At 34.1% G+C, this 20199-nt stretch overlaps 2 protein-coding genes across 4 annotated transcripts; one reads left to right on the top strand and one right to left on the bottom strand.

Annotated features, from left to right (window-relative positions):
* The first annotated feature begins 484 nt into the window (after window positions 1–484).
* On the top strand, window positions 485–5463 carry LOC112720373 (uncharacterized). Of its 3 annotated transcripts, none has more exons than XM_025771297.3 (12): window positions 485–890; window positions 1180–1249; window positions 1565–1631; window positions 1895–1978; window positions 2124–2243; window positions 2606–3064; window positions 3289–3698; window positions 3803–3902; window positions 4004–4063; window positions 4169–4255; window positions 4368–4496; window positions 4949–5463. In XM_025771297.3, the coding sequence occupies exons 1-12, from the start codon at window positions 875–877 to the stop codon at window positions 5249–5251; spliced, it is 1905 nt and encodes a 634-aa protein (XP_025627082.1). In that variant the 5' UTR covers window positions 485–874; the 3' UTR covers window positions 5252–5463. The 3 variants fall into 3 exon arrangements, with proteins under 3 accessions (XP_025627082.1, XP_025627083.1, XP_025627081.1); XM_025771298.3 differs by having other exon boundaries at window positions 485–1013; XM_025771296.3 differs by having other exon boundaries at window positions 536–800.
* A 1234-nt stretch (window positions 5464–6697) lies between these two features.
* On the bottom strand, window positions 6698–7676 carry LOC112720372 (STS14 protein). The gene has a single exon (XM_025771295.3). The coding sequence runs from the start codon at window positions 7400–7402 to the stop codon at window positions 6872–6874; it is 531 nt and encodes a 176-aa protein (XP_025627080.1). The 5' UTR covers window positions 7403–7676; the 3' UTR covers window positions 6698–6871.
* Window positions 7677–20199: the final 12523 nt, after the last annotated feature.

Genomic DNA, 20199 nt, shown 5'->3' with positions numbered 1-20199 from the left:
TTCTTATTATTGATTTACTTGTTATATTTGCTTGTTATAATTGCTACAATATTGTGTTGTGAGTGCTTTCATATTGTTCTTGTGTTGGACATTTGTGTCGTTTACTCTTTTAATAATATAAAAAATAGAAACAAAATTTTGTCAGAAATCTCTCTGTTTCTATTTTTTCCATCACTTTATTCCTATGTAAAAATCCTAAGTCTAAAATGCTTAGCTAGATAACTTGTACCAAGAGGACAATCTGTTATCCTTGAGACCTTGACCTTACTTAACCTTCATCCATGTAAAATAGTAATAATTTTAACTATGTTACACGTGTATATAAAAAAATTAATTATTAAATTAATTATTAGTATAAAATATATATTAAAAATAAATTAAATAATATATATTTATATATAAATATATAATATCTAATTTAGTGATTAATTTTTAATATTTTTATAATAATATTATTTATAGACAAGTGTGCAAACAAAGTAACAAACTCAGAATTCAGCCTCTATTTATTATTTTTCTTCCTTTCGTCTTCTTTCTTCTCTCTCTGAAGTGAATTTGGATCTCTGTTCTCATTTCTCAAGAAACGTTAGAGAGAGAGAGAGAGAGAGAGAGAGAGAGAGAGAGAATCCTCTTTTGGACGTTTTGACTTTTGTAACAAAGCAGTCGCCGTTCTATAAATAAAAACACACTTAGCTTAAAAATAAGGAAAATGCTGCTTCAAGAACCCCAACCCCAACGAGCAACACTACTTTTAATTCATGTCTTCAATGCAATATGTAAAAGGCAATCATTCACAAAAGGTTATACCTTAGCATAAGCGAGGGGCTCATTGGTCAAAACTCTCATTATTTATTATACACAGCAAGCAAAGTAAATGATCCCTTTCAAGGGTAACCTGAAATTCTTGGAATCTACTTTCTACTTTCTATTCCTATTCTGGAATAGTGCTGCTTCTTCTTCTTCTGCATCATTTTCTTCCTCTCTTTCTGTGTTCTTACTTGTTTAGCTCCTGGGTAGGATGCTAACTCATGCTGCTTTCTTTCTCTTTTTTTTTTTCCATTTAAAAAAAAAAGTTTTTTTGCACATTTGCTGTATTACTTTCTGTTAAAACAGGACACTTTTTTTTTTCTTTCTGAAACAGAGGTAACTCACATTTTGTTTTCTTCATGGTTTTTTCAGGCATGGAGCTTGAAGGGGTTAAAAAAAATATGGAACTGAGGTTGGTTTCAAGGCACAAGCGTTCAAAGAGGTGCCCCTTCTGTGGAATATTTATACACTTATAACATTTTGCATTGAAGAACCATTTTTTGAGTGGAAAATTTTCACGAATGTAAACACAGCATATGAACCACATTCTCTGAAATGTTTTCACATAACTGAGAATTTCACATTGAGACTTGAGAGTAAAGTGGTGTCCATTTTAGATTCTAAATTCTCACTCTTACTATTGTCAAACACCATTTTGAGAATTGGGAGTTCGTGAATGCACCTCCCAAATAAAAGTTCAGATCCAGATATAAACTGATTCTAATCTTAACCGTTTCTTCTCTCTTTGTAATGGCAGCTTTCCTGATAAGAAAAAGTTTGAGGAGGATAATACAGACACTGAGGCCACAGATAGAATTAAGCTGGTATAACCAATTTCTCTATTATTTCATCAAGAAAATGTCATCACTGTTTTTCTTTCAGCCTTTTCTTTTTGTAGATACTGCTTCTTGTAAATGCATTGTGAGATATGCATGTATTTCTTTCTAAGCAAATATTTTGGCATTATCCAATGTTGTATAATCGTGACCTGCGAAGATATTGTTGGTGTAGTTTAGTTTAATTGCTTCTGGACAAAGTTTATAAGTGAGAATTTCATTGCTGAAGTGTGGCATTAATCTGATTTCAGGATACTGGGTACCTCACAGAATGCTGTAATTCTAGGACAAAACAAACAGCTACAAATGATGCTGAATTTACTCTGAAGCAAGAGGTACAAATACAGTTCTTGAAACTGCTCATAACAATTCCCTTTTTGACATGTTCTAATTCAACCGTATTTTTGTTCTGCATAATTCTGCCTCATGTAATAGCTGTGTTTTACATTTTTTTTTTTTTGGGAATTATCTTTGTTGCAGATTCTACAACTTGAGAGAAGACTGCAATACCAATTTGAGGTCCGAAGCACATTAGAAAAGGCGCTTGGATACCGACCTTCATCATCTCTTGCTAGTTCCAATGATACAATAGTACCCAAGGTTGGGACTTCTTCTTTTGGCACAACAAGTGCGTGCATTGCTTCTATTGTCAACATTTTTGGCCCCATTAATCAGTGGACTGTTTTATGTATGCTATCATGAAAACTATAGAGGAACATTGACAATGAAATTGAAACCATATTATATGGTTTCTCCTAATTTATGCTAGCATGGGGTGCATAATTTTGTGGCTCAACCCTGCTTTGTGTCTGCTATTCTAAGATTATTATGCAGTCTATCAATGAATGCTGCATTCTCTTTAGAGTCCACTGTGAATAAAATCTTTTTTAAGAATTTTTTGTTCATGTTATGCTCTTTGTTTGTCAAATTTTAACCACTTTTCTTTTTCTTTTTGACTTCAGCCAACCACAGAATTAATTAAGGAAATTGCAGTGTTAGAGTTGGAAGTTGTGTATTTGGAACAACATCTCCTCTCCTTGTATCGCAAAGCATTCGATCCGCAGTTACCCTCTGTCTCTCCACCCACCAAGGAGGAAAGAGTAGAGTCTCCTCTAATAACAACTCCAAGAGCAAGATACACTGAAGTTTCTAGGCCTCATGAGGTCTTAACCGAAAGAGAATGTTCTGCAGTTCAATCCAACAGTCATATGCTTGATACTATTAGAAAAGAACATACTAATGGATATAAAGTTGAGACTCCGGAGAAAGAACATAGTGTAAGTCAGCCAGAAGAACAGCATTTAGATTCTGGTGTATATCGTTGCCACTCTTCGTTATCCCATTGTCCAGCATTCGCAACAGCACAGTCTCCTACAGCATCCTTGCGAGCTTGTCATTCGCAGCCATTGTCCATGATGGAGGTAAATCACATAATGAGAAGTTTTAGGGTGCTTTTGGTTTGCATTTTCATTTTAATGTTTTACTTGAGTTCATACTTTGGATTTAAGTGCCCGCAATTAGATCCTTTTTTACAAAACTTCTTCTATGCACTTTATTGAGAAGTTCTACCATGTCCACTTCTCTTTACAACTATTTCAGTATTTATTTGCCTTTTATGGATTCTGACTGTTGATTTTTTTTACAGTATTCCGAAAATGTTGATGGTTCATCAAATATAATCAGCCTAGCAGAGCATCTTGGCACGCGAATATCCGATCATATTCCAGATACACCTAACAAGCTTTCTGAGGATATGGTGAAGTGCATAGCAGCTATATACTGTAAACTTGCAGACCCGCCTACGACGAATCCTGGCCTTTCCTCACCAAGTTCATCCTTGTCTTCAGTTAGTGCATTTTCTGTTGGAGATCATGGTGATATGTGGAGTCCAGGTTTCCGGAACAATTCGTCTTTTGATGTACGGTTAGACAACCCTTTCCATGTGGAAGGGCTCAAGGAGTTTAGTGGACCTTACAGTACCATGGTTGAGGTATCATGGATTTACAGAGATAATACCAAATTGGGTGATACAGAACAATTACTCCAGAACTTCAGGTTTAGATTAAGATCATAAATGTTTCACATAAAAAAAGTACATAGATTATTGAAATTCTTTAATCTCTTGATATTGTAATGGACATGCCTCTATGTTGTTTCAGGTCAATTATTTCTCGACTAGAAGACATCGATCCAGGGAAGTTGAAACACGAGGAGAAGCTAGCTTTCTGGATCAACATACACAATGCTTTAGTGATGCATGCAAGTTTCTTGAAAACCATGTTTTTCTTTTATTATTTCTCCTCTTCTTTCACTTGATTTATTGTGTTAAAAGTTAAAACCTCTTGTTTGGTTTCTAATAGGCATTTTTGGCTTATGGTATCCCACAAAACAATGTGAAGAGAGTCTTTCTTTTGTTGAAGGTATAAACTGAAAACTGAGATGCAGATTCAATCATTTTAATTAAAGGATGAGCCTTTTAGGCCTATTTTCCTTGACTAACATGCTCAACCACTTGCTCTTTACAGGCTGCATATAATGTTGGAGGTCATACAGTTAGTGCAGACACAATACAGAGTGCTATACTGGGGTGCCGAATGTCGCGTCCTGGACAGGTGGATCATGTCTAAATTTTTGAGCAATATCTTGCTATTTCTTTAACTTGTCAAGTATTTTCATGCTACACCATATTTAGGACTTCCTCTTCTAACTTCCTTCTTCTTGAAGTGGCTACGAATGTTCTTTTCTTCAAGAACGAAATTCAAAGCCGGAAATGGACAACAAGCATATGCAATTGAGCATCCTGAACCTCTTCTACACTTTGCACTCTGCTCTGGAAACCATTCCGATCCAGCGGTACATTATTCGAATCTTGATGCTATGTCAATCATTGGTATTTCTTTAGAAAGTAACCTTGCTTCATAGATAGATATAAGCACTCAAATTGAACACAAATTATAAAAAAAATCATTTGTTAAAATTGTTTTCATGCTAGCATTTCACTATACCATATTACATTACAAGAATTTCATTACCATGTATACAAGGATTTTATGTACCAGAATGGACTAATATATATAGCAAGAAATCACCATGCTTCCTGAAAGGTAACATAGGTGGACCATTCCATGTGATAAATATGATAGAACCAAAACAATTTCACGGGTGGAAAGTGGAAACTAAACAAGAAAACGTGCATTGACAAACATATGATCGTACTGTAATACTAATTACTATCTCCTTTTTCATTTTCACATGGCTGCCTAACATTAATTTGTCATTTGTCTTGTAATGAAAATTTTTCACAGGTACGTGTATATACACCAAAGAGAGTGCTTCAAGAACTAGAAGTAGCCAAGGAAGAGTACGTTCGTGCCACTTTTGGGGTACGAAAGGACCACAAAATACTTTTACCGAAGCTCGTTGAGTCGTTCGTCAAGGACTCCGGCTTGTGTCCTGCCGGTACAGTTGACATGATCCAACAGTCTCTGCCTGAATCACTTAGAAAGAGTGTTAAGAAATGTCACTTGGAAAAATTTCCGAAAAGCATAGAATGGATTCCACACAATTTCTCTTTTAGATATCTCATTCCTAAGGATTTGGTAAAGTGATTGCTTTGGTTACATTGTTTGGGCCTATGTATTCTTTTGTACAAAGTAGAGAGGGTAGATTCCAATAGCAATATCTTACTACTAAGAACTAATGTGTATTATTTTGCATTTTGTTATTTTTTTTTCCGATGGGGTTGTAGTAAGTAATGGTAGTAGTATATGTAATGTATCAAAGTGATTCTGCCGTGAGCAATATAAATTATCTTGAGCTATAATTGATTGTCATTTGGACCCCAAAACTAAAAATAGATTTTATTTCCTTCTTCAATATTGACAAAATTTTACAAAGAAAATCTCATCAGAAACAGTGAAAGATACAATGTCTTGGGATTCACATGTTCACGTGAACTCCAGGTACAAATTTCGTCGGTGCAATTAAGTTACTATCCTTGTCATTTGTTAGTTTTTTCATCTTAAAAATTGGGTTGAAAAACTTTAACTAAACGAATCTTGAAACTGAAATAAAAACGGTTAGGAATCTTGTTTGGTGTCAAATTTAGACGTCATGTATAGGCTTCATAGAATATTACTCTTAAGACTCTTTGAAGTAATATACGTAGACTGAAAGAACCGTAACTAACACATTGGTTGGGAAGAAAATCAACTGACAAAATGAAATATATTATTATAATTATGAAAAAGTTCAAAGATTAGTATAATTTATTATTTTTTACATTACTTTTAGTCATTAGTTTAATTTTTTTTATCTAACAATCTAACAATAAACTTTTAGTTTATACTTTTAAATATTATTGACTAACTGTTACCAAAAATAATAAATTCCTCTGCCTTCTATATTGTTCGTTATTATTATTATTATTATTAGGAAAAGTATATGAAATCAAAATGTGACCAGTCAAAAAATAAATAAAACCGTTTAATTAAAATCACTTTTTGAATAATATGTTTGAAAACTGCTCCTGAGATCACGGATCACAAACCAAAACCCGATTTTTCATGGAACCCAAACACATTTTGGCTGATTTTTGGTCGATATGCTTTTGGTTCCCTAGTTGTTCTCTTATTATTATTATTATGGAAAGTTAAAGTCCTAAGTTTGAGGCACGGAAGGGGAAAATGCATTGCGGCCTGAAAGTCCCTTTCTATCGAATTCGTTGCGTTTCCATGCTATGTGGAATAATTATAGGTGTTGGCTTAAAAAAAAAAAAGAAAGCTAGTGTTTAAATTTCTGTTGTTGGTTGATTATTGACTAATAAAAATAGGGTTTCCAGTTATAAAAGAAAGTTAATAAATTATAGTTGGGAGGACTTGGAGTAGGTTCAAAATAATATAATAGGAAAACATTAATTGGATCAGAGATCATTGATTGATATTTCAATAACCGTGGCCCAAATGCAAATGGTCTCCTCCTTGAAAATAAAGAAAATATTAAAATAAATGAAGATCGATCTCATTTCGTGTGTAAGAGGGAGACAAGAAGATCTCTTAACTAGTAAACAAGATTCATTATTATTAGTAGCAAACTGGGAATCGCATCATGCCAAAAGGGTTCAATGACCTCAAAAGCCCAATCTCAGCACCATTCTAGTTAACACTAAACGGAAATGCCAACTTTAACATACACTCAGCAACTATCACAATTAAGAAATAGAGCATGGGTCAGTATGGACTCTCCCCAAAGTAATTCCCAGGTGGATTATAGAAACAAATGGTCAAGCTAGCATCCTCCTTAACGCACGTGGCTTGAGCGCACCCCAACATAATCGATTTCCTCCACACCACCTGCGTGTAAACACCGCACCTGTGATTTGGAACGCAAGAATTGTTGGCGTGGTTGTAATATTGCTTTTGCCTCACCCACTCTTCCACCGCTATGCGGGGCGTCACGGCTCCGCCACTTGTCATTAGCTGGTTGGCGCCGTACTTGCCGGCTGTCAGGTTGGCGAACTGGCAGGCCATCTTGTCCCTCTGGAGCCGGACGAGTCGGCTTGTGGCGTTAGCCAGCTGCTGGCTCCAGATTAGGGGCTGAACGCCCACCGCGGCTCGTGCCTCGTTGTGAGCTGCCAGGAACTCTGTTGCGGCGGGTGGTAGCGGCGGCGGTGTGGAGGTTGCTGCTTGGGCTGAGACGTGGAGGAGGATGGGCAGTGCTGCCAGTAGAAGCAGAGAGGAGAGGAGAGTGTTTTGTTTCATTATTGTGGGATGTTAATCAGTGTACTAGTTCTGTTGGTGTGTGTGCAACTGTGATGAGCAAAGTCAGCTGCATCTATTTATTATATCGAAATGACACATGGAGGCATTAATTATCTGCTGAGATATATTGTTTTACAATTTTTGTTTTCAAAAAAAAAAAAAAAAAATCAGCACAAAAACTGAAAAAACAAACCTCAACGTTATTTTGTTTAATGAGCAATGTTATAGCCTATATCTAAAAAGTTTTATTACAGAATGTTGAAAGGTGTAATGGCCAAAATGGAGTTGGGTGGGAAAAATCGAAAATGCTTGGTTATGGGATGGCAGAGTCATAAAATTTGTGATGGTTCTCTAATTTATTTTTTTTAAATCGAAAAAGCATAGTCAATTGCATAGCCAGAGAAAAGGTCATACTGCTTTTCAACTCAAATTAGGCGGTCATCTCTATCCTTGTTCAGCGGCACCGTAAACAGTTGAGACTAATAATTTGTCCCAGTGATAATGTGACCATATCAAAGGTGTATTCATCATTTGGTAGAATGCGCATAATAGGGAAAAAATGTTAATCTAACGATACATTATCTTTTACATAAAATGAAATATAAAGTATGAGACATGCAAACGAGATTATACATTTTGAATTTAAATGAGATGAGATGATGAAATTAATGATATGATGTGCATTTACTAACTTACAGGGGAAGCTACAGCAATTAGAGACATTCAGATGTATTATTGAGCAACACCAATATCAACATTTATGGGGCTACATCACCATGGAAACAAATCTTAAAGTTGAAAGGTGCCACAAGCTGTTAACTTGTGTGCCATCAAGCATGATGCACTTATTCCACAAATTGTTATGTGATACTGTATTGCTGAATATATGAACAATGGTCATTTTATAAAGTAAATATTCTTGGTAATCAAATTTTCCCCATCAGGATGCTCTATTTGATTAGATATCTGATTAGATTAGCATTTGGCTCAATTATTATTGGAAGTTAAGACGGATAAACACAGAGCTTGCTTAAGTTGTTTCTAATAATCAATAATAGATTCTAATGGCTTAATTAAATTATACTTTTAAGACTTGAGAGGATTATTTTTTGCTCTTAATTCTTGCTTACTTTCTTTCTAAAACTGTGCATTGTTTGGTGAGAAGAAGAAAAATTAGAAGTAACCGAAGCTTGTTTTTACTTTGAGAATTTGATTGGATTTTGGTTGCTGAAATTGTTTCGAGCTTGAGTATTTGATTGAATCTTAGTTGTTGAAGTTGGTTTGATTATAGCATAGTTGAGATTTGATTATAGCATGAGTTGTAGTTTTGTTTTAAGTCTTGTGTTTGATTATAGTTGTTGTTTTATTTTTATTTTCTGTCTCTTTTATTTCTATTTGATTTTTTTTGTCAACAGAAAACCAGATATTTACGACCTAATTTCTTGTGCTGTGTTTGCTGTGATGTCACTGAGCTTGTCGAGGTAGAGCCATTTCAGATTTGAAGTGGATCTATTATATATTTTTTGGGAGCTTTGATAGTATAACTCATGAAAATACATTTGTTTTTAGGTAACTTTGGAGTGGAATTCAGCTAATCCTTCATCATTAGCCATTCCTCCTTAGATTTGAAAATTGAGCATCATACATTGGATGATCAATACCATTCAGTTGTGCTAGTTGACTCATATTTACAATAAGAAGAAGCTGGCAGCAAGTGGATTCTGTAGAGCCTTAAAAAAAGGAACTATGGGCCAAGTCCATCACTTTTCCTTCTTCTCCTTTCCTTCCAACGGCACACACACAATCTGGAATCATCATACACACACAAACACTGCTAACACTTCACCCTTTTTCACTGTCAAAATATGTCTCCCTCCCTTCTCTTATGTCACTTCTTCAACAATAATTCCATACACTACTTTTATTTCAATTAATTTCACTATTCTTCTTCTATTCCAACTCTATTATGCCCTATCTATTGTGCTCTCTTATGTTGGTTTTTATTCCAAAACTCTATTGAAGTAGTCTAACCTTAAAGAAGAGGAAAATCACCTTTAATTCAAGTATTACTAATTATTAAGATATTAAGGTGACTCTTTAACTTAATAATTACCTATATTTTTTATTTTTAGCATGTTTGTAGTGATGAGTATTAATAAATTCGAAAGTTTAGGATTAGAATAAGATAGAATTTGAAATTTTTAAGTATATAGGTTCTATTATGTTAATTGATATTAAGATTAACTTATTAGAATTATTATTCTTATGTTTGTGATATGAGATTCTCAAAAGACCATTCTTTTTGTTTGTTGAACCTGTAGAGTAGAAATTTCTCTCTTGAATTTTAGTCTGTAAGTAAACTTTGTATTTATAGTTAAATTTTAGCATTGTATCAATTTTACAATTATTAAAAATAATTTTAAAATTTATTATTTAATTAATTACTAACTTATTTGTCAATATGATGTTTATGTTAAATATTTTACAAAAAAAATTTCACTTGAAACATAATATTTTGTGTTGAAATTACTGAAGTTGTCATTTGAGGAATTAGATTATAATGCAAATATTATTTTGCATATACACTTTGAATGTAGAGTTAGTATTGAATTGATAATGCACTTATTGATTTGTTTGACAACTTTAACTTGATCATGATTTATATGTCAAAATATTTTGGAAGGCTCTATGATAGAAACTGCAACTAACGGCAGTAAGCACTAGACTTTGTGCACCATGTTAGTATATAATTGTACTTTCAGGTCCATATGAATGAAAAATGGTACCTATCTGTTTCATGTCCACAAAATCAGTGGAGCATGTCTGTTTCAGACTATGATGCACAGACACTGACACTGACACTGACACGGGACACGACACGACACAGGACACGCCGACACGTAAATTTTAAAATCTTGTATGACACGGGGACACGTATACATATAAAATATAAAATATTTTTTAGATAAATTGTAATGATATTTTGATATTTTATTGATATTAAAATATAAATTAAAATTTTTAATTATTTTTAATGTCTTATTTTAATTATATCAAATATTTAAAATATTTTTTTGTTTTAATAAATAATAATATATACTATATCTAAATTTATTTTAAGAATATATCTTAAGAATAAGACTGGACACGCTGATACGTGATGGTATTTGGGTGTGTCTAGGTGTGTCCGGAGAAGAATTTTTTATTTTTTATTAAGACACGATTGGACACAGCAGACACGCGTGTCGGACGAGTGTTAGTGAGTGTCGTATCCAAAATGTGTCCGACACGCGGACACGACAACTCAACGAAGTGTCCGTGCTTCATAGGTTTCTTTCAGAATTCACACAAAGGAAAAACAACCTAAGTGTAAGTTTTGTCTGTTATTTTGACTTTTCTAAATTAGATAACCTTCCGTTTATATTTTTATAAAATAAGAAAGTTTGATGATTTGATGTCTATGAGTAATTATCATTATGTTTGAGTATATTTTTGTCATTGTTATTAAAGTGGATTTATTTTGACTAAAAGTTAATTATTTATACAAATGTCTCTCGTAGGGTTATGGATGCTCTGTGTACTCACTGAGTTGCCAAATTTACTCTGTTGTTCTTTTATTTTTTTTTCAGATATGGGCCTTGATCCTAATCCAACTTCACCGGTTCTGCTCTAGTTTTGTTTGTGTTGGTGAGCCCTTTACTGTTCAAGGGCTTGATATTCTGTGTAAATAGCTTTAAAGCTCTTTAGACTTATTAAACAGCTCCATGTGACACAGGCAGAATTCAACTTTAGTGACTTGATGAATATGTTGCTTTGTAAATATTCTAGTAGATGAAACTAATAGACCATGTTTTACTATAAATATTAAAGTCAAATTTTATGTAAATATGTTTATATGATGCTAAGAATGTGTTGTCTTTTGGTATAATTGGAAATTCTATTTGTTCTGTTTTCTATAATATCGATTTTTGAGACTTGTTTGGGAAGATTTTTCTAAGCGCCAGTTACGCCCAAATTGGGTCATCACAAATTGGTATCAGAGCCCAATTATCCTGTGTATATGGAGTAGTTGTTCTGTAGTAAGTCATGATTGTGTAAATGGAAGCCGGCCCATTTTCACAAGTTGTGATGCTACTAACGACTTATAGGAATGTTCGTAAAAATAAGGTCTTTAAAGTGTGTTTTCATTATTTTATGTGTTTGAGCCTATCTGCATTTGATATAATCATTTATTCTTAGATGGAAGATGCCACCTAAACGTCGCATTCCTACTCCATGGTTTCGAGCGCGTAATGTTCCTAATGTTGAAACTAATAGAGCACCTTCTACCCTACTCAGTCAATCGGGTGGTAGTCGTAGAAGACCAATAGGGCGAGGCAGAGGTGCGACTATTACAGAAGAACCAGTGAATGTTGCTGTTGAGATACGAGGATTTCATCAAGCTGTTAATAATCTTGTGGAATTCTTGACTGATCGAAGAGAAGTTAGAGCCCCACCTTCTGCGGGGCCAAATGTCCTTAATCAAGAAAACCAACAACCCCTTGGGGAACGAGCTGTCACTCTCCAATCTTTCCTTAAGCTGAATCCACTTACTTTATTTGGAAATCTTCTAGAGGACGACCCTCGATTCTTCATTGACAGCTTGAACAAAGCTTTTCGAGCCCTCAGATATCTAGATGACACAGCGGTGGATCTAGCTACATACAATTTAACAGGACATGCTTATCATTGGTATGAAACACTTCTCTGAATCCCATCTCTTTTGTGGTATGAGTTTGTTGAGATCTTTTTTAAAGTATTTCTTTCTACTAGTATAAAGGAGAAAAATGCTACTGATTTTGAGAAGTTGAGGCAAACTCCTGGTATGTCTATGATGCAGTATGAGAATCGTTTCACCAAGCTTTCTAGATATGCTGAGCACTTAGAAACTTCGGATATAATGAGAGTTAAGAGATTTGTTCGAGGTCTAGAAAATCCTTACTTCACTCCTCTTTCACCCATGGTTGGGAGCATGATCTATTCAGAAATTGTGAATGCTGCTTATGGTATTGAAGCTAGATTGGAAGAAAGAAGAGTGAACAAAGAAATTGATAAACAGAAAAAGATACAAGGAGCATTTTCTGGAAGATCAATCTGTGGGGCATATCAGGTCATCAAAATCGCCCACAAACATAATCAAGTGGGGTTAACCATTCTGAAGCTACCTTAAAAGGTACCTCAGCCTTAGAGAGTCGAGCTAGGAGTGTATCTGAACCAAGCATGCAGAGATCTAAGCCTTCAGAAATTCTTAGGTCACCGTATCAACATTGTGGAAAATATCATTCTGGAGCATGCTTCAAGACTACTGGAGCATGTTATGGTTGTGGACAGACTGGTCACCTTTGTAGAGATTGTCCTCATCCTCGGGGAAGTTTCATGCAGAATTTAGCATTATCTACAACATCCACACCATCTTTTTCAACTATGTCTCTCGAAAATTCTTCAGCTCCGTTAGTTAAGGGTGCTAGTAGGGAATCTGGTAGTCCAGGGTTTAACAACAAAGGTGCAACACAAGGTGAAAAAGGTCAGTCACAAATTCATGCTTTAACCTGTCAGGATACTCATGCTTCAAATGCAGTACTAGCAGATACTTTACAAGTTTGTTCTTTAGAAAAAGCAATATTTGTAACAAAAAAACTTGTTACAAAAAATCAGAATTTTGAAACAAAAGAAATTTGTAACAAAAAAGGGGCTGTTGCAGTATGTCCCGTTACAAAAGGTTTTTGTAACAAAAAATGGAATTGTTACAATTCAAAGTAATATTTTGTAATAAATTTTTTTGATACAAAAAATTGAAAGTCGTTACAAAAGTGATAACAAATTTCGATCTTCAAAATATTTTTGGTGACAATATATTTTTTCCTATCATAAAATTTTGTTATAAAATGTAACTTGATTTTGTAACATTTTTTTTCTTTAGTTATAAAAGTAAAATTTTTATTTTGTAACAATTTTTTTAATAAAAATTGCATGCATAATTTACCAAATTATTTTTTTAATTAACTGATATATTAACTACTGTACTGAGCAAGTCAACATTTATATAATATCTAAAAACATACATAATTCAAATATGCTTCATTTAACTAAAATTGTTTTAAAATAAAATAACATTAGTGAGTACATTGATTAGTTCTAGAAGTTATATTTCTTGCACAAGCAACCAAAAGTTAAAAGTCTAACATAGATTAGTGTCTCTATGAATCAAAATATTCTTGAGCCTTTAAGGTAGTATATTGTCACCATTTTAGCACACCTGTAAATAAGAAAAATCGAAACAAGATATAACACCAATTATAATTTTTTTCCATTAACTTTTATCTAAAACGTTTAGAAAATTTTTGGCATAACCTCCTCTAAAACTTGGATATTTTCACCATCTACGTTCCATAAAAAACAACCAATTTACTACTTATTTCTCAGCCAATACACAACCAAATTTATCAAACCAAATAATAGGACATTTGTCATTTCTCAACCATGACACAAGTAAAATGTAATAAATAGATCCATATACAAATTAAACTATACTAATAATATATGAATCATCTAAGAATATGTATTAAAACCATAAGTAATTTTAGGAATACCTTTAATTGTCTAGTTTCTTTCATTGTCAAAGCACGCTATGAAAGAGTTTACAACGGCTTGTTAAGCTTCCAATTGAGCTTTCACTCGAGCTAATTCTTCCTCTTGCCGTATTTGTTGCTTTTCAAGTTTTTCTTTGATCACATCTATTTTCTTTGTTAGCTCTTCACGGTCTTGCATTGCCTCTTCAAGTTGTGCTTGAATTCTTAACTTAGATTTCGAAACCTTTATGCCATAACTTGCACCACTTTTCTCACATCTCACAAGTAAAAAAGCTTCATTTGGAGTGATAGAATTTTCAGAATCATAGGATTCATTGATTATACAGATATATCATCCTGCACAATCCAATTTGTGATTCGAAAATGAAGATAAAATTTAACTTCCATGCAACAGTAAAAGGAAAATGTTAGTAATGTTACATCAATTTGTTTAGCTTTTTCATTGACCCATTCACCGTTATTCTTTTGATGAGGAATTTGCCACAATTCTTGAATGTCAGGTTCGACACCAGTTCTAGGATGGCGCTACAAATTTTTTAAAGTTTAAAATATCACATGTAGTTAAGTGCAAAGGTGATATAGCAAAAAATATAACACCAAATTAAAGACTTCAAGACTATTTACTTGATCACGTTTAACAACTTGAAATGTTCTTCGACCAGCAATATGTGGTACAACATGATGCTTTCTATTATCTTTGTTTCTTAAACTTTTTTTTATAGAATACCAAACTCACAAAAGACAAAAGAAGTTAAGTCATAATTATATCATTGACCTAAAATAGCAAAACAACATAAGAACACCTCAATAATTGTCACAATGAAAAATTCAAACTTGAAAAGAAGAACTTCCAAAGTAGCACACCAAATTCTCCCATGTCTCCGGAAGAACATTGTTTGGTGGATTTTGAAGGTGCTCCTCATTAGTTTGATACAACTCATAGTGTTCACGCAATCTTGAGCGCCAACTTCGATAACAGATATTAGCCTTAGCTAAAATCATTTTGCGTATTACTTGTATATCTGCTATATCAAACTTTTCCTACATAAGATTGGTCAAAGTTAGTTAGCACAAATAAAGATTTAAAATACATAATAGCCAAAAATATAAATATGTATTACCAAAACAATGTCGCATATTTTTTGCTTGACATCATCTCCAACTTGGCTCCATTTCTCTACATCCAAAGGAGCATTTTGTCTTGTAACACTACCCTCTTCAGATGTAAAAAGATCAGCATGCCACTAGGAGCTAAGTTGTCCAAAGAGATCGGTAATTCCAATTTTCTATTTGTCTTTGTTTTCAACGCCCTATTTGTTGCAATCCCACGTGAAGGTCCCCTTTTACCAATACGCGATGAAACAGGGGCAGTGGCTAGTGTTGAAATAGGGGCTACCGGTGATGAAATGGGGTTGCTGGGGCTGGAGTAGGGGCTACCAGGGCTGGAGCAGGGGCTATCGGGCTTGGAGAAGGGGCTGGTGTTGTAGAACTAGATGCAGTAGCCCTTGTCATCCTTCGTTGTGCCATTATGTTATGCAATCTACAATAAAACTCACAGAGATAACATTAAGAAAATGAAATAATAAAATATCTACATCATTTAATACACAATTACACAAAGAAAAGCACCTCAATAAAAGTGGACATGATTAAAATATATTATATTTTTCAAAAAAGTTAAACAAATGGAGCAAAGAGTGAATAACTTAGCAATTGCAAATATGATGTGAATTCCTAAAGTTTAACTACTTTAAACTCAATCACCATCATATGCAAAAAATGGATAACTTAGAAATTGCAAATATATTGTGAACTCCAAAATAAAACTGCTAAGAAGTTAATCGCTATCACTTGAACTATCTTCTTCTTCTCCTTCTCCTTCTCCTTCTCCTTCTCCTTCTCCTTCTTCTTCTACTTCTTGATCTATAGACATGGGCACGTCCACACTTGATCCGTCTATGTCACCTCTGCCCAATTCTATCAACAAATTGATATCACCCGAAGATGGTACTTGATTAAAGCTTCCCATTTCAGCTTGTTGGTGTGCCTCTTCTTGCATGATATCTTGCTCAGACACATCATATGTATTGCGAGGATTTATTCGTACCATAGTATACCAATTAGGCCTTTTAATTGCCTTTATATAATATACTTGCTTAGCTTGACATGCTGAAATGAAAGGCTCATCCTTATATCTAACATATGTAACATCCACATTTATGAATCTATACTCATTTTTACAATATCCCCTACTTTGATTTCGTCCTATTGGAGGAACATCAAATCACTCACATTTAAATAAGACCGCTTTATGTTTTTCCACATAATCTAACTCAATAAAATCAATCAACTTGCCCTAATAATCCACACCCTCAGTCAATTCATCTCCCTTCACAACTACTCCACAATTTTGAATCTTTAAAGATGCTTCATGGTTTTTTCTATGAAATGTAAAACCATTGATAGCACATGTTTTGTAGAAATGTGCACGACGATCAGAACCTCTTACTAGAGAAAGTAGTTGATTATTCACCCGTGCTCTCCCTACTTTGTGTTGATCTGAAATCTACATTAATGAATAGAGATTAAAATTAAATATTGTCAAGAGACTTTTCAATTCTACAATTATCAAAGTTTATTCATTTACCTTCCTTTCAAACCATTTCACAAATTGATCCTTGTGCCTTTTCTGCAGATTTCTTGGATTTTCTCTTGTTAAATATATCATATGTTCATCAACCCATGGTTGAACTTCTTCACAATTCTTCAGCACATAGAATTGAGCTTCTCTATGCTCTAAGATACTAAGTTCCTTGTATGCCCCTTTACAACTAAAAGTGCCAAGTACTTTAAAAACAGTTATGCCTTGCATAGGTTCATTCTCACCATGGTCAGAAATCTTAGAAGTTTCATCCAAATATCTCCCTACAAGGGTCATTGCTTCTTCAGAGATATAACCCTCAGATATTGAACCCTCAGGACGTGCTTTGTTTTCCACATATATCTTTAGTGTGCGTAAATATCTAAAATTGAATTTTCAAGGAAGGTTAGAAACCTACCTAATGAATAGTATAAGGTAGATTCTAAGTTGTTATTAATTCCAAAAGGCTAACCACTCAACAGAGTACCTCCAGTAATATTGAACTGGTCCAGCTAACTTGACTTCATGAGCAAGATGAATGGTTAGGTGAACCATCACATAAAAAAATGGAAGAAAAATTGTCTCCAATTTACAAAGTGTTGTTGCAATATGGGTTTCAAGTTTGTCTAGAATGTCCACCTTCAATTCCTTGAAACAAAGCTCTCTAAAGAAAATACTTAGATGTATCAACGGTTCACAAACTTCTTTGGGTAAAAGCTCACGAATCGCAAGTGGTAGCAGCCGTTCTAATAGGACATGGCAATCATGGCTCTTCAAGCCATAAATTTTGTAATCTTTAACATACACACACCTTCCAATATTTGATGAATATGAATCAGGTATCTTGAGTTCTTTCAAGAACTGACAAAGAAGTTGTCTTTCATTCTCCTTCTTGGTCTTTGACAACGTATATTTGGCTATCGGCATCACAAACTTGTTGCCCAATCTACGAGGATGAAGGTCTCTATTGATACCCATAAGTTGAAGATCAAGTCGTGTATTAAGATTGTCCTTTGTCTTTCCATCTAAATTTAACAGTGTACCCAGTATATTATCGAAGACATTCTTCTCTATATGCATTACATATAAATTATGACGTAACAACAATGTCTTCCAATAAGGCAACTCAAAGAAAATGCTTTTCTTTTTCCAATTTCCAGCCACCTTGTCATGGTCAGACTTCTTTCTCTTCTTAGTAGTGTTCCCAAACTCTGTTTGTTCAAAAGTCTTGTATTCTTCTATGACATAATAACCAGAAAGTGGCTTAGGTGTGATAAACCCCATTTTTAAGGTTTATCTTGTGTTGAATTTAGAGGGTTTTGTTAAATTTTCTCCCATGTATCCAATGAAATAGCATGGTTTTGTAAATTCTTCTTTAATTGTGCTTAAGAGTGAAAACATACTTTTTAGAACTTAAAATAGCTAAATTTAATTCACCTTGATTCCATTAGATGCCTTGATATGTTTGTTAAGTGATTTCAGATTTAGGAGACAAAGATTGGATCAAGAGAATGAAGGAAAAGCATATAAAAATGGAGAACTCATGAAGAAACGAAGGAATCACAAAAGCTGTCAAGCCGACCTCTTCGCACTTAATCGATCATAACTTGAGCTACAGAGGTCCAAATGATGCGGTTCCAGTTGCGTTGGAAATTTAACATCTGGAGCTTCAAAATGATATAAGATTTTTCATATTTGTATCGTGTATAGGGACGCGTACACGCACTGTACGCGTACACACCGATGCTGCACGTGATTTACTTAATGCAACTCGTGGCAAGCAATTTTAGAAGCCTTGTGGGCCCAATCCAACTCATTTCTAATGCTATTTAACCCAAAGACTGAAGAGGGATGAGACATCTAATTAGTTAGGGAGTTTTAGTTTAGTTTTCACATGCTTTTAGTTAGTTTCTAGAGAGAGAAGCTCTCTCTTCTCTCTAAAATTAGGATTAGGTTTAGATCTAGATCTACTTCTTCTTCTCTTGCTTAATTTCCTTTTTCATCTTCAATTGTTCTCTTGTAGTTGTAGAATTCTTCTTCTCTTGTAATTCTTTTGTATTGTTAGTTGTAGTTTATGAACTTTCTTTTGTAGATCTACATTTCTCCTTCAATGCAATTGGTAAGTTCTTTGTTGTTTCATAATTGTTTTACCTTTCTATTGTTAATCTCTTGATTTTGTAGTTGTGGATTCCTTTAATTCTTGCAATTAATAATGTTTACCTTTAATGCCTTCTATGTGTTTGTTGAAATACCTCTTCTAGATATGAGTTAGATTTTGTTCCTCTTGGCCTAGGTAGAGTAATTAGTGATACTTGAGTTATCAAACTCTTTTGTTGATTGATAATTAGAGATTGCTAATTGACTTGGATACCACTAAAGCTAGTCTTTCCTTAGGAGTTAGCTAGGACTTGTGGAATCAAGTTAATTCATCCACTTGACTTTCCTTCATGGTCTGAGGTTAACTAAGTAGGAACAATGAACAATTCTCATCACAATTGATAAGGATAACTAGGATGGAATTTCTAGTTCTCACACCTTGCCAAGAGCTTTCTTAGTTGTTAGTTTATTTCTTTTACAATTTACATTCCTTGTTCCTTAACTCAAAAACCCCAAGCATACTTCATAGCCAATAACAAGAACATTTGTTTGCAATTCCTAGGGAGAATGACTCGGGACTAATACTCTCGATCATAGATTTTAGAATTGTTTGATGCGATATTTGCGTGTCGGTTAAACTATACTCACGATTGAATTCATTGCTAATTTCTATACCGACATAAGAATTTTCGTTCATCAAGGTGCTTCACCAAATTCCCTGGTATTGTCAAAAGAACTCTTATTCCTTCGCCATGGATGATCATGCGGTAAATAGTGGCGATGACCCATATAGCAATGCTTGTGTCCATGTATCAGCCTTTTAGAATTAGTTTTTCTGTGGCAACATGCACATGCTAGGGCACCTTTAGTGATCCAATAAGATAACATGGCATAAGTTGGATAATCGTTTATTGTCCATAAAACTGCAGCAGACAATTGAAAATTCTGTTTCTGAACCACATCAAATGTTTCAACACCAAATTCCAACAATTCTTTCAACTCTTCAATTAACAGTTGTAAGTATACATCAATAGAATTGTCGGGGGATTTAGGGCTTGGAATAAGTAGAGATAACATTCAATTTGAATGTTTCAAAATCATCCATGGAGGATAGTTATATGGAATAAGAACAACTGGTCAAGTACTATAGGAAATGTTCATATTGCCGAATGGATTGAATCCATCACTAGCAACTCCAATCCTGATATTTCTAGCATCACGTGTAAACCCTTTGTGTTTCTCATCAAATGTCTTCCATGCTATTGAATCTGCTGGGTGTTTTAGGACTCCATCATCAAGCCGTTTCTCTTTATGCCACCTTATTGCTAGTGCTGTTTCTTCACACATGAAAATCCTTTGAAGCCTAGGTTTCAACGGAAAGTATCTTAGTATTTTCTAGGGCACCTTCTTACGAGAGTCATCCTTTTTAT

Source organism: Arachis hypogaea, chromosome 11 (assembly GCF_003086295.3).
Source record: "Arachis hypogaea cultivar Tifrunner chromosome 11, arahy.Tifrunner.gnm2.J5K5, whole genome shotgun sequence".
NCBI lineage: Eukaryota > Viridiplantae > Streptophyta > Magnoliopsida > Fabales > Fabaceae > Arachis > Arachis hypogaea.
Note: the sequence above shows the minus strand (reverse complement) of the source record. Positions and strands in the feature narration are given on the sequence as shown.

Coding starts and splice junctions, on each gene's coding strand:
- LOC112720373 (XM_025771296.3), top strand. CDS start 710: ATGCTGCTTCAAGAACCCCAACCCCAACGAGCAACACTACTTTTAATT. Junction 4,256..4,367: donor GAATGTCGCGTCCTGGACAG/GTGGATCATGTC, acceptor TTCTTCTTGAAG/TGGCTACGAATGTTCTTTTC. Junction 4,497..4,948: donor GAAACCATTCCGATCCAGCG/GTACATTATTCG, acceptor AATTTTTCACAG/GTACGTGTATATACACCAAA.
- LOC112720372 (XM_025771295.3), bottom strand. CDS start 7,402: ATGAAACAAAACACTCTCCTCTCCTCTCTGCTTCTACTGGCAGCACTG.